This window comes from Peromyscus leucopus, chromosome 8b (genome assembly GCF_004664715.2).
Source record: "Peromyscus leucopus breed LL Stock chromosome 8b, UCI_PerLeu_2.1, whole genome shotgun sequence".
Lineage (NCBI taxonomy): Eukaryota > Metazoa > Chordata > Mammalia > Rodentia > Cricetidae > Peromyscus > Peromyscus leucopus.
In genome coordinates, this window is record NC_051086.1 from 40,753,248 (window position 1) to 40,765,798 (window position 12,551).

The 12,551-nt window shown below is 45.6% G+C and overlaps 2 protein-coding genes across 2 annotated transcripts; one reads left to right on the forward strand and one right to left on the reverse strand.

The window, feature by feature from the left end:
- Positions 1-5,543: 5,543 nt before the first annotated feature.
- On the forward strand, positions 5,544-11,955 carry LOC114688611 (T-cell-specific guanine nucleotide triphosphate-binding protein 2-like). Its single transcript, XM_028863178.2, is given in 3 exon segments — positions 5,544-5,769; positions 10,384-10,975; positions 10,978-11,955. Coding segments are annotated over 2 exon segments (1,293 nt in total). The 5' UTR covers positions 5,544-5,769; positions 10,384-10,404; the 3' UTR covers positions 11,700-11,955.
- LOC114688612 (40S ribosomal protein S27-like) lies at positions 8,640-9,069 on the reverse strand. The gene has a single exon (XM_037200896.1). The coding sequence runs from the start codon at positions 9,043-9,045 to the stop codon at positions 8,794-8,796; it is 252 nt and encodes an 83-aa protein (XP_037056791.1). The 5' UTR covers positions 9,046-9,069; the 3' UTR covers positions 8,640-8,793.
- Positions 11,956-12,551: the final 596 nt, after the last annotated feature.

Below are 12,551 nucleotides of genomic sequence, written 5' to 3' on the forward strand. Positions count from 1 at the left end.
GGCTCACAGCTGCTTGTAACTCCAGCTGTAGGGGTATCCACACCTGAAGGCCTCTGAAGGTACTTACACTTGTGCACATACACATACTTAAAAATAAAATTCATCCTTAAAAAATACAATACTTGGGCTGGAGAACTGGCTCAGCGGTTAAGAATCCTTACTGCTCCTGACTGCTCTTCTGGGGGTCCTGAGTTCAATTCCCAGCAGCCACATGGTGCTTGTGAGCAGGCATACATGCAGGCAGAATACTGTACATATAATAAATAAATAAATCTTTTTTTTTTTTTTTTGGTTTTTCGAGACAGGGTTTCTCTAGTGCAGCTTTGCGCCTTTCCTGGAACTTACTTGGTAGCCCAGGCTGGCCTCAAACTCACAGAGATCCACCTGCCTCTGCCTCCTGGAGTGCTGGGATTAAAGGCGTGTGCCACCACCGCCTGGCTATAAAATCTTTTTAAAAAATATAATACTTTATAAATTTCTCAGTGTTTAAAAATCTCTCTTTTTTAATTAATTAATTAATTATTTATTTTATTTTATTTTACAATACCATTCAGTTCTACATATCAGCCATGGTTCCCCTATTCTCCCCCTCCCACACCCTCCCCTTACCCCCAGCCTACCCGCCATTCCCACCTCCTCCAGGACAAATCCTCCCCTGAGGACTGCGATCAACCTGGTAGACTCAGTCAGGCAGGTCCAGTCCCTTCCTCCCAGACTGAGCCAAGTGTCCCTGCATAAGCTCCAGGTTTCAAACAGCCAACTCATGCAATGAGCACAGGACTTGGTCCCACTGCCTAGTTGCCTCCCAAACTGATCAAGCCATTCAACTGTCTAACCTATTCAGAGGGCCTGATCCAGCTGGGGACCCCTTAGCCTTTGGTTCATAGTTCATGTGTTTCCATTCAAAAATCTCTCTCTTTTTAATTTATTTATATATATATATATATATAATAATAATAAATATAGTATTCTGCCTGCATTCCAGAAGAGGGCACCAGATCTCATTACAGGTGGTTGTGAGCCGCCATGTGGTAGCTGAGAATTGAACTCAGAACCTCTGGAAAAGCAGCCTCTTTTAACCTCTGAGCCATCTCTCCAGTCCTAAATTTCTTAGTTTTAAACTCTCTTATCTAGCCAACATATTCTCTTTAAAACACTTTTTTGAAATTATGTGTACAGATGCTTTTCCAGTGTGCATTATCTGAGCACCATGTGTATGCAGTGCCTGCAGGGGTGAGAAGAGGACTTCAGATGGAGTCACAGACAGTTGTGAGCCGCCATGTGGGTGCTGGGAATTGAACCCGGGTCCTCCTCAAGAGCAGCCCGTGCTCTTGACTGCTGCGCTATCTCTCCAGCCTGCCCACAAATTCTCAACAAAGGTGCCAGAAACAAGGAGGAATGACAGGTAAGGTATGGTGCTAGGGAAACAGGGTGTGTACAGCAGGATGGTAAAAAGTCCATCTCTCGGCCTGTGCAAAAAGCAACTCCGGCCAGCGGGGCGATGGTGGTACATGTCTTTAATCCCAGCACTCGGGAGGCAGAGGCAGGTGGATCTCTGTGAGTTCGAGGCCAGCCTGGTCTATGAAGCAAGATCCAGGAAAGGCGCAAAGCTACACAGAGACACCCTGTCTTGAAAAAACCAAAAAAAAAAAAAAAAAAAAAAAGCAACTCACAATGGATTAAAGACCCAAGTGCAGCTAGAACAGCTAGAAATGGAGTCAGAAAACAGTTCAAGACACGGGGAAGGTGATGCTGAAAAGCGGGTCCCCACATGGCTCCTGTCTGACAAACAGGTTCCTGACAGCAGAGAGCCGCCAGATGAGCAGTCTGCAGTGAAAAGAGGGTGGGAGCCAGGTCCACAGAGAGCTGAATGGAATCCACTGTCAGCCCATGGAGCTGTCCTAGGCCTTTAATCCCAGCACTCAGGAAGCTGAGGACAGGTGGATCTCTGAGTTTGAGGTCAGCCTGGTCTACATATTGAATTCTAGGCTAGCCAAGACTATACAGTGAGATTCTGTCTTACAAAAAAAAAATCCAATGTTTAAAATAGGCAAATGATCTGAATATCCCTTTGGGAAAAATAAAAAAAATATCAGCAGCACAAAGGTAGATGAGAACCAGTGTGGTTAGAACTGCCCTCAGGTCCAGTCCTGTCACTCCTGGGGATACACAAAAGGGGTGTCTGCGCAAATGAAGACCAAGGGGCAGAAGGACTAAATATAATCCAAGTATATCACATGCATGCAGACAATGTCTGGAAACAACTCATATAATTAGAGTAGCAATTTACAGGAAAATGTGCAATTGATGTGTGTCAATGAAATGAAAAGAGTCAAGTTCTTTCTAGAGCTCTTCAGTGGTGTGCCTTCAGTGGTGCTCAGATGCTGAGCCAGGGATGGGGAGCAGGGCTGCACTTCGGGGTGCTGGGCTGCAGTGCTCAGAGCTGTGAGTCCCTCCTAGTCTTTGTTCAAAGACTGCCATGCCCCATAACTGTTTTAAAATGCATTCCCTGGATCAGCAGGGGGGTTGGTCAGGAAAGCCGGACTACCAGGAATTTCCCACAGGATTGTTATGTTGGTAATGAAATAAATAAGGAAGTGAAACAGAGTGGAAAGACATTTACAAATTAGAGTCAGGAATCCACTGCCACTTCCTAGGTTAAGATAAGAAAAGAAAGAACTGCCAGAGCTGAGGCCTGGTGGCTTCCTGCCAAAATCTAGAACCAGGAAGAGTCCTGTTGGGCTGGGGCTCTCAGCTGCAATCTCAGGGTGGGCTGGCCATTCTTGACAGCACTCAGTGAAACCACCGGCCTTGTGTGAAGTCTGCCGCTTCCTTGGTAAAAAGGGTTTTTATAGTTTCAACATTATTTCTGTTGAAGAGTTTGTCCATTTTGTCCCCAAGTTTGCCAGCACACATCTATGTGAGCTATTTCCTTCTGTGTTTGCAAGAGTCAAAATAATGCAATGCGCCTTATCCCCAAACATACCTATATCCTCATCCCGGAACACCGAATGTGCTAGGAATATGCTAGTTTGCAAAGGGGATGTAAACGGACTGGTGGAGTTAAAGTGAACCGTGTGTGCACCTTAGGAGGGCTGTCCTGGTATTTTAGTGATGACAGAAGTTTTAAAACTGGAAGAGGGAGGCAGAAGTGTAGCATGAATCTTAAAAGGTCTTATTGATAAAAACAAATCCAGGGCCAAGTATTGGAGTGAATGCTGAAAGATCAGAGAGACAGAACAGGCTACAGCTAACCTCACCTTGCCAATTCCTCAGCTGATCCTGTTTCCAGTGTGCCTTTGAACTTACATAACCCGGATTGATCTCTGCCTCCAGAATGCTAGGATTAAAGGTGTGTGTGCCTCCATTTTCTGGCCTCTGGAGTATGAATCTTCAAAGTTCTTATTAATAAAATCAAACCTGAGGCCAGTTATTGGGGTGAATGCTGGGAGATTAGAGAAGCAGAACAAGCCACAGCCACCTCACTTCACCAGTTCCTCAGCTGCTCCTGTTTCCTCAGTCTGGAAGTCATCATATCCAAATAGATCTCAAATGAACTGCTGCTAGAAGCCTAAAGGCTTAACCAGCCAAATGTTTCTAGTTCCTGGTTTTCACGCCTTATATACCTTTCTGCTTTTTGCCATCACCTCCTGGGATTAAAGGCATGAGTCACCATGCCTGACTCTTTCCAGTGTGGCCTTGAACTCACAGAGATCCAAGCCTCCAGAAGGCTAGGATTAAAGGTGTGAGTGCCACCATTTTCTAGCCTCTGTATCTAGTGGCTGTTCTGTTCTCTGACCCAGATAAGTTTATTAGGGTGGGCAATATTTTGGGGAACACAATACCACCACAGGCCTCCATGTCCATGTAGTGACTGTTCTGTTCTCTGACCCCAGATAAGTTTATTAAGGTGCACAATATATTGAGGGACACAATATCACTACATTTGTGATGCTCTGGGGAAGCGATGGCGGTGAGGTGGTAAGATAAGGTAGCCTTGGCTCTTCATTAGTTCTCTGATCTCTTTGGCTATTACCTCTGTATTTGGCTCTGTGTTTCTTATTTAATAAGACCGTTTAGAAATTTGTCTACATAGAAGGGAAAAGCAGAGTGAGCCATGGTCACTGGGTGGTTGGGTGGGGGGTGCATGGAGGTGGTCAGAGAAATGCAGCTTTGCTGGCTTTGAAGAGGGTCAAAGAACCTGAGAAGTTTCTAGAACTGTCAAAACAGAAACATTCTCCTTCAGCCTTTCAGATGTCTGGCTGGCTGTCTTTTTTTTTTTTTTTATTCCTTCCTCCCTTCCCAACTTCCTTTCTTTCTTGAGATGGTCTCAAGTACCACATGGTATCCTTGAACTGTTGACCTTGACATTCTGATCATCCTGCCTCCACCTCCCAAATACTAGAATCACTGGTGTATGCCACCAAACCCAGTTTATGCAGTGCTGGGATTGAGACAATGGCCCCATGAATGCCAAGCAAGCACTGTGCCTACTGGGCTACATTCTCAGCCCAGCCCTGCAGAAGGCTCGATTGTAGCCTGGTGGGACTCTTGCTGGATTTAATTGCAGCACCATGATGGATTTGCACTGCCTATGATTGTTACAGGGACTCAATAAGCTGTTTAATGTTTATATCTGTAGTGAAATTGTTTTTATTGCAATATTGGCTATTTCTGTTTTTCTGGATTAATGTAACTCAACTGGGGCTAATTTCCTCTCCCATTCAGAGGACTCAGATGTCACTGGTATGTAGGGGGTAGATGCCAGGGATGCTTTTAGTCACTCTGACAGTTCCTCTCCCAGTGTCACCTGTGTAGGGGAGGGACCGAGAGGCAGAAGACACAGTCCTTGGATTACAAAGCTCTGTGGCCTCAAGAGTGATGACTGTACCAATATGCCTGGAGGAGGATGTACCCTGATTCCCAGGGCGGAGGGCAGGCATGCTCAGTACTCCCTCCTACAACGGCCCAATGTGATCTCTTTGCAATAAAACAAAAGTTGTAAATCTAACACTCTCTCGAGTCCTGAGAGCTATTCTAGCAAATTGCTGAGCCTGAGCAAACTTTCATTTTTTTCTTCCTATGTGGGACCTCAAGATTTGCTGAGAGTCCAGAGTGAGTTAAGGAGGAACTCAGAGAGTTTTGGCAAGTCTGCCCCCAGGACAGGGGCTTAAAGTAAACACATTATTTTATCATCCCCACAGAGACTGGTTGTGCAGGGGGTGGAGCAAGGCCATGGGTGGTTTGTGGGCTCTGAGTTCTGGTTCAGCTCTTGGACAGCATAAATACAGCCTGGGGTCTAGATGACATGACCCTTCCTCAGTCACGGCACCCTCCTGCCCAGATTCCTGCCCCTTGCCCTCCTCACCATGCCCAAAGCAGGCTGAGCCAACTCTATGGCCCTGTGGGCTTTCAGTTTCTATGCCTAGAAATTGTCACGTTATGGGAAGAACAACTTTCATTTTCATGTTCCTCGAAGTTCCTGCTCTGCATTGTTGACCTTAGTTGACTGGATTCCTGTGAGGGCAGGGCAGCAGCTGGGGTAAACCTCAGAGCTCTTCATGCACAGCTCCGCCTCCTCTGCAGCTTGCATACAAATGCAGCACACTTGGATTTCTGAGTGAAGTCCGATCTACGCAGGTCTGGGTGCGTTTGGTGTGCCCGACGCTGTGGGACGCCCTTCCCTGGACCCACTCTCCTTGGCTCTGCCAGTGGGAAGGTTCGGAGCTCAACCCTGCCACCAGAAAGCTCTTTTTCTCAGGGGAGCTGGTGAGTGAGAAGGATATATTTTTAACTAATGCAGGTCTACAGATAGGATTGTGGGCTGTAGGTCTGAGGCATGAGAACAGCCTGCATGCCTGATGTGGTTGAGGTGCCACGGAGTTAGGCCGAGGGGCAGGATGGGTGGAAGACAGCTGAGAGTCATTCAGAGAACTGAATATCTGTAATATTTTTAGAGAGCATTCATATCCAGGCTATGGAAAAGACAGAGGTATTGAAGGATGGGGACTATATACCAGAGAACATCTGGCTATCTTAGATATCTTCTGATCTCCTATCCAATATCTAAACACTGTTGACCTGGAAGACAAGGAACATTAGCTAACCACAAACTCAAGAGTTCATGTGTCTTCCTGAACTCTGATTTCTCCATCAAACTGTGGGCTTAGCCTTGGCCTCTGCAAAGAACTCTGTCTTCAGAACTTCCACCTTGAAACCCAGCTCAGATCTTTGGGAACAGTAGGACTCCCCTCCTTCATGTCTCTCAATGTCTGTTTCTTTGATGGTTAATCTTAAGGTGGAGGGGGTTGGGGATGAGGCTCAGTGGTAGGGTACCTGCCCAACATGCACAAGGCTGTGGTTTCAATCCTTAGAACGCTCCAAAAAAGTGCTTACTTTTAAGGTGGAAGTCATTACACTGTGTTTACAGGGTTGTTAGAACACAGTGGAAGAATGTGTACAGAGGCACACAAGCTTCATAGGACCCGCTCCTTACATTCCCTCTCATTTTGCCCTGACTTGTTAGATGCACTCCAACACTTAGAAGACAAGGTTCTGAGGGTCCACCTCTTTGGTCCTCAGACTTGCTCATCCTAACACTTAGCACATATTCACAGAGATGCTGGGTGGGACAGTTGCTGCTGTCTACACTTATTGGATGCTTAAGAATTCCCCATCTGGGGTGTGTGTGTGTGTGTGTGTGTGTGTGTGTGTGTGTGTGTGTGTCCGTGTGTCCTGTGTCCCTGTGTCCACTCAGGAGTATGTGTGTGGATATTCATGCTGGACCGTCACACATACTCATACTGGCTGATATTTTCCTTACCTACCCAGTGACAAGACAGATGTCTCTAGTTGTGTCAAGGAGATTTCTTGCCATCTCCGGTCATACACATACCAAGCCAGAACTTGTATACCCGCCTTTTCTAGCCCTCCTGTAATAAGCAGCCTCCAGGGAGGCCCCAGTGGAAGGGCCTACGCCCTCACTGTAGCCAAAGAACTTTCTTCAGCCTGCCCTCTGCCCCAACACCTGTCCTGAGTGGTGGTGACTTGGATTCCTGATCTAGCAATTTTACCCCTTCTCTTTGAGGTTCAGGGTAGAGGTTTTGCAGCCCATCCATTAGGTTTAGTCCTGGACATTTGATTTCTTCTTGTGTCCTGGGTCAAAAGTCTTCTGTGACCTGAGAGGTCGTGGCAGTTCCAAAGTGACAGAGGGATCTTCTTGGTGAGACTGACAATGGCCTCTTCAACCCCTACTCTTGTGTCATCCAGACTGTCTCTGCTCCTGTGACACGTTCTTCAGGAGTCAGTCCCCAGGTGACTATCATGCTGGGATGTTTGGATTCTTCCTACACAAGGTGGGGATGGGTGAGGAGTGGGCTCAGCTCAGTGGCCGGCCTCTTAGAAAATCCCACTGAGGGGTGAGATGACGCAGTAGGTAAAGACACTGGACACCAAGCCTGATGACCTGAACTCTATCTCCAGGCCCTGCGTGGTGGCGAGAGAGGACTGACTCTCACAAGTTACTTTACATGTTAACCTCTGCTTGTGCACCCCACCCACACTTACACAAAAGAAAGTGGCATGTAAAGGGATGGCATTGCATACCCCACAGGGTTTGCTTCTTCTTCTTTAGGTTTTGCTTTTTTTTTTTAAATAAATATTTTACTTTTTTCTTTCTTTTCTTTCTTTCTTTCTTTCTTTCTTTTTTTCTTTCTTTCTTTTTTCTTTTTCTTTCTCTCTCTCTCTCTCTCTCTCCTCTCTCTCTCTCTCTCTCTCTCTCTCTCTCTCTCTCTCTCTCTCTTTCTTTCTATTTCCAGAGCTGAGGACCTAACCCAGGCCTTGCGCTTGCTAGGCAGGCACTCTACTACTGAGCTTAATCCCCAACCCCAAGATTCTTTTTAAGAGAAGTTTTAGCTCCACAGAGAAATCAAGAGATAGGTGGTGACTTCTCACAGACTGCTATATCTACATATGCATTGTCTGCCGCATAGATAGCTGTCCCTACACATGCATGGGCTCCCCCATCACCAGCATCCCCACCAGAATGGTGAACTGTCACTGATAGGCTGTGGTCAGACAAGGTCCAGAGACTCTGTGAGAGTTACCTCCAGGTTGTATTCATCCAAGATGCATCTCAGCACACACCCAGTTATGGCGTCACACTGAGTATTTTCATTGCCCACAACCCTTTGTGTTGACTTTTCACTCAGGCTCCCACAACAAGTGGCAACCACTGACTTGATTTTCCCATAACTTTGCCTTATCTGGAAGGTCACCAGGCATGTGTGATGTGCTGCAGAGTCATGTAGCCTTTAGAGGTGGCTTTTTCCACTTAGTCTTTTCATGGCCTCAGAGTTCAGCTCTTGAACTTCTGAATAGTACATTGTTGTCTTGAGGATTCCTGTCTTATTAGTTCATTCACTTGCCAAAGGGCATCCTAGCTATTTACAAGGTTTGTAATTATGAATAAACCCTGTGGAAACCTCCATGTGCATATTTTGGTGGCAACAAACATGAAAATGTACAGGAACACACATGTTGACTGTGTTTAGTGCTAAAGAAAGTGCCACGCTGTCTTCTGAAGTGAGTGTTCCATTTTCCTTTTTCCTTTTTATTTTACTTTTGGTGTTTTTTTTTTCCATAATTAAAACTTTATTGAAAAACTGACACCAAAATAGGAGATCACTGTTGTATACTTTATAAAATCAAACACAGTTACATTGTCTTGGTAGAGTCACTGAACTTGATAAGGCTTTCTGTGAAAAACACAAACTCAGGAACTTGTATAGGTGATTAGGGTTGCTTTCTTCTAAATGAACAGCCTTCTGTGAGCCTGGCTTTTCCTCCTGTGGGCTGGCACAACACTGTTGAACAACCTACGCAGAGAACCACTGTCTGAGCGTGGCTGAAAACTGTAGTAATCTTGTAGCAACCTGGACATTTCAAATCCATGAAGTAAGAATTTGGGCTCTGAACCAGCCGTTTCTTATGTTTTTTCCTTTCGTCTTCCAAGGAAGGGTATAATAGATCTCTAGCCAGAGGCATGGTGACGGCTCCACCAGCACTGGCGCTCCAGATCTCAGGGGTGAGGTGCTCGCTAGTGAGCGCTCAGCTACAACTACTTTTGGTGTTTTGAGACAAGGACTATACCTTGGAACTCATTATGTAGACCAGGCTGGCCTTGAACTTAAAGATCCTGCTTCTGCCTCTGAGTGCTGAGATTTAAAGGTGGGTGCCACCAACGTCTAGCTTTTTTGATGCATTTTTTAAAAAAGATTTATTTATTTATTTATTTATTATGTATACAGTGTTCGGCATGCATGCCAGAAGAAGGTGCCAGATCTCATTACAGATGGTTGTCAACCATGTGGTTGCTGGGAATTGAACTCAGGGCCTCTGGAAGAACAGCCAGTGCTCTTAACCACTGAGCCATCTCTCCAGCCCTTTGGTGCATTTTTAATGCTATTTTTTCTTGTTGCTCAGTTTCAAGAGTTATGTATACATTTTTGGGTCACAATCTTTTATTGACTGTGACTTTGTAAGTACTTTCTCTTATCTGTGATTATTTTGTCAGTCTTCTGATAATATTTGTCTTTTATAGAGAAGTAGTGGGGTTCATTGGTAGGATTTATTTTATTTTTATTTATGTATATGTGTGTTTGTCTTCATGTGGGTATGTATATGCATGTGTGTGCAGGTGACCTCAGACTCCAGAAGAGGGCACCTGACCTCCTGGTTATATGTGGTTCTGAGCCCCCTGATCGGGGGACCGGGAATTGAACTTGGTTCCATGTAAGAGCAGCAAGTGCCCTTAACTGCTGTCATTTCTCCAGCTGGACTCTATTTTACGTGGTTCTGTTTGTTTACTCTCTCAGCAACCCCATACTCTCTTACTGTCTTATAACTTTATGCTAAGTCTTGATTTTTGTGTGTATGGGGTAGAGGTGATTGAACCCAGGGCCAGGTGCAAGCTACGCAAACACTGTGCCTCTGTGTTACACTCTCGCTCTCCAGGGTGTCTCAAAGTCAGGACCTGTCACACCACAAATGGTCTGCAGTGTGGGGCCCTTTCTCCTTTTGCTTATTAGATGGTGTGGTGTCCAAACCTTTTTTTTTTTTTTTCAAAATACTAAAAATGAAACAAGATGAAAAATAACATAGGCTAAAAAGTTTGGATTGAGAAATCAGATCTTGAAATTAATGAACAATCTCTTGGGGAAGCAAAGCAGCCAAGTCCTAGAAACATCCAAGAACAGAGCAGGGCAATGCTCCTCCCAGTCCTAGTGTGAGTTTGGAAAGCAGCTTCTGCCTGAAGGGCAGAGTTGAGTCCTTCCATGTCGTGCTGACCTTTGACCTTCTTTCCCACTTCTGTCTTCCCTCCAGTGTCTTTCGCTGCCCACAGCCATGGGTCAGTCTTCTTCCACACCTGATGCAAAGGACCACAGTATGGCCTCCAGCTTTAACGCATTTTTCAAAACTTTCAAGATGGAAAGTAAGATCATTTCTGAGGAGACCATCAATTCAATTCAGTCGTTTGTGCAGGAAGGGGACATACAGAAGACAATTTCCACCATCACCGCTGCTTTGGCAGACATTGAGAAAGCCCCTCTGAGCATCGCTGTGACAGGGGAGACCGGGGCAGGGAAGTCCACATTCATCAATGCACTGCGGGGCATAGGACACGAAGAGATGGAATCAGCTAGAAATGGAGTAGTGGAGACCACAATGAATAGACAGCCTTATACCCACTCTAAGTTCCCTAATGTGACCATCTGGGATCTCCCTGGGGTGGGGACAACTACCTTTAAGCCAGAAAAATACCTGAAGGAAATGAAGTTCCAGGAGTATGACTTTTTTGTTATCGTCTCAGCCACTCGCTTTAGAGAGAATGATGCCCAGCTGGCCAAAGCAATTGCAAGAATGAAAAAGAATTTCTATTTTGTTCGAACAAAAATTGATAGTGATTTGTGGAATGAGAAAAATGTAGACCCAAGACCTATAATAAGGAAAAAATCCTGGAGGATATCCGAAAAAACTGTGTGGAGAAGCTCCAAAAGGCCAATGTAGACTCCTCTCGAGTCTTCTTAGTCTCCAGCATTGAGGTAGCACAGTTTGATTTTCCTTGCTTGGAGTCCACCCTTTTGAAAGAGCTGCCGGCACAAAAGCGTCACATGTTCATGCAGTGCATGCCTAATGTAACCGAGGCTGCTATTGATCGCAGGAAAGATGTCCTGAAGCAGAAGATCTGGCTGGAGGCTCTGAAGTCTGGAGCATTGGCTACCATCCCTATGATGTCTTTCTTCAAGGACGACATCGAGGACCTGGAGAAGACCCTGAACTACTACAGGTCTTGCTTTGGGCTGGATGACAACTCACTGGAAAACATGGCCAGGGAGTTGTCCCTCCCTGTGGAGAAGCTTTTGTCCAGCATTCAGTCACCACATTTGCTGTCTAGTGAGATGGACGAGCCTGTGGGGGAAAAACTGGTGAAATATCTGGAGAAAATTTTTGCTGTCACCGGCGGACTCATAGCCACTGGCCTTTACTTTAGAAAGAGTTTCTACCTCCAAAACTATTTCCTTGACATAGTAACTGATGATGCTAAAACTCTACTTAAGAAAAGAGTTTTTTTGGAGGGCTGTGGGGATTCTGAGGAAGGCCGTAATGACGGGGAAATGAGACAGCTGCTTGTGACTTAGGCGATGTTAGTGTCTTCAGGACACTGGGGACTGGAAAGATGGCTTAGGGTGTTCCTGAAGCACCCCGGCCAGGCTGTGATGACTTTTAGACTTTGTGACCCTTGTTGGGAAAACAGAGGCGTCTGGAATTTTATGCTGAGTGGCAGTTTTGTCACAGCCAGCGTGTCTTATTGATGATACGGCTGTCCTGGAACTCTGTAGAACAGTCTGGCCTTGAACTCAGTCAGAATTCCTCCTGCCTCTGCCTCTTGAGAGCTAGGATTAATGGTGTGTATTACTATGCATGGAAGAAATGATTTTTTTTTATTATGTATGCAATGTTCTGCCTGCATGCCAGAAGTTCACACCAAATCTCAGACGATTGTGAGCCACCATATGGTTGCTGGGAATTGAACTCAGGACCTCTCAATAGCACCCAGTGCTATTAACCTCTGAGCCATCTCTGTAGCCCGATTTTTTTTTTTAATTCACATACCCATGGCATGCCTTGGCTTTGTGCTGCTCTGCTGAGAGTACTCACACGCTGGCTGCTGTCTTTGTTCCATTTATGGTTATCATACATTTGGCTTATATGATAGAGTGTAACAGAAAACAAAACAGAACCATGGCCTAAGGAAAAGTGTTTTCAGAAGTCCTTCTTCAGAGGTGCAAGGACACAAGACAGGGATGAGTCTGAGGTTTGCACATGGGAGGCCCAGGTACTCCTCACATGTTAACAGAGAACTTTCTGTGCATAAACCCTCCAGGATAGGAAATAAGAGGAAAGACGCTAACGATCAAAGTGGCAGTCCCCCCAAAATACAGAAGTTCCTTAACCACGTGAGAAGATCCGTAGGCACTCACCCCATGGGA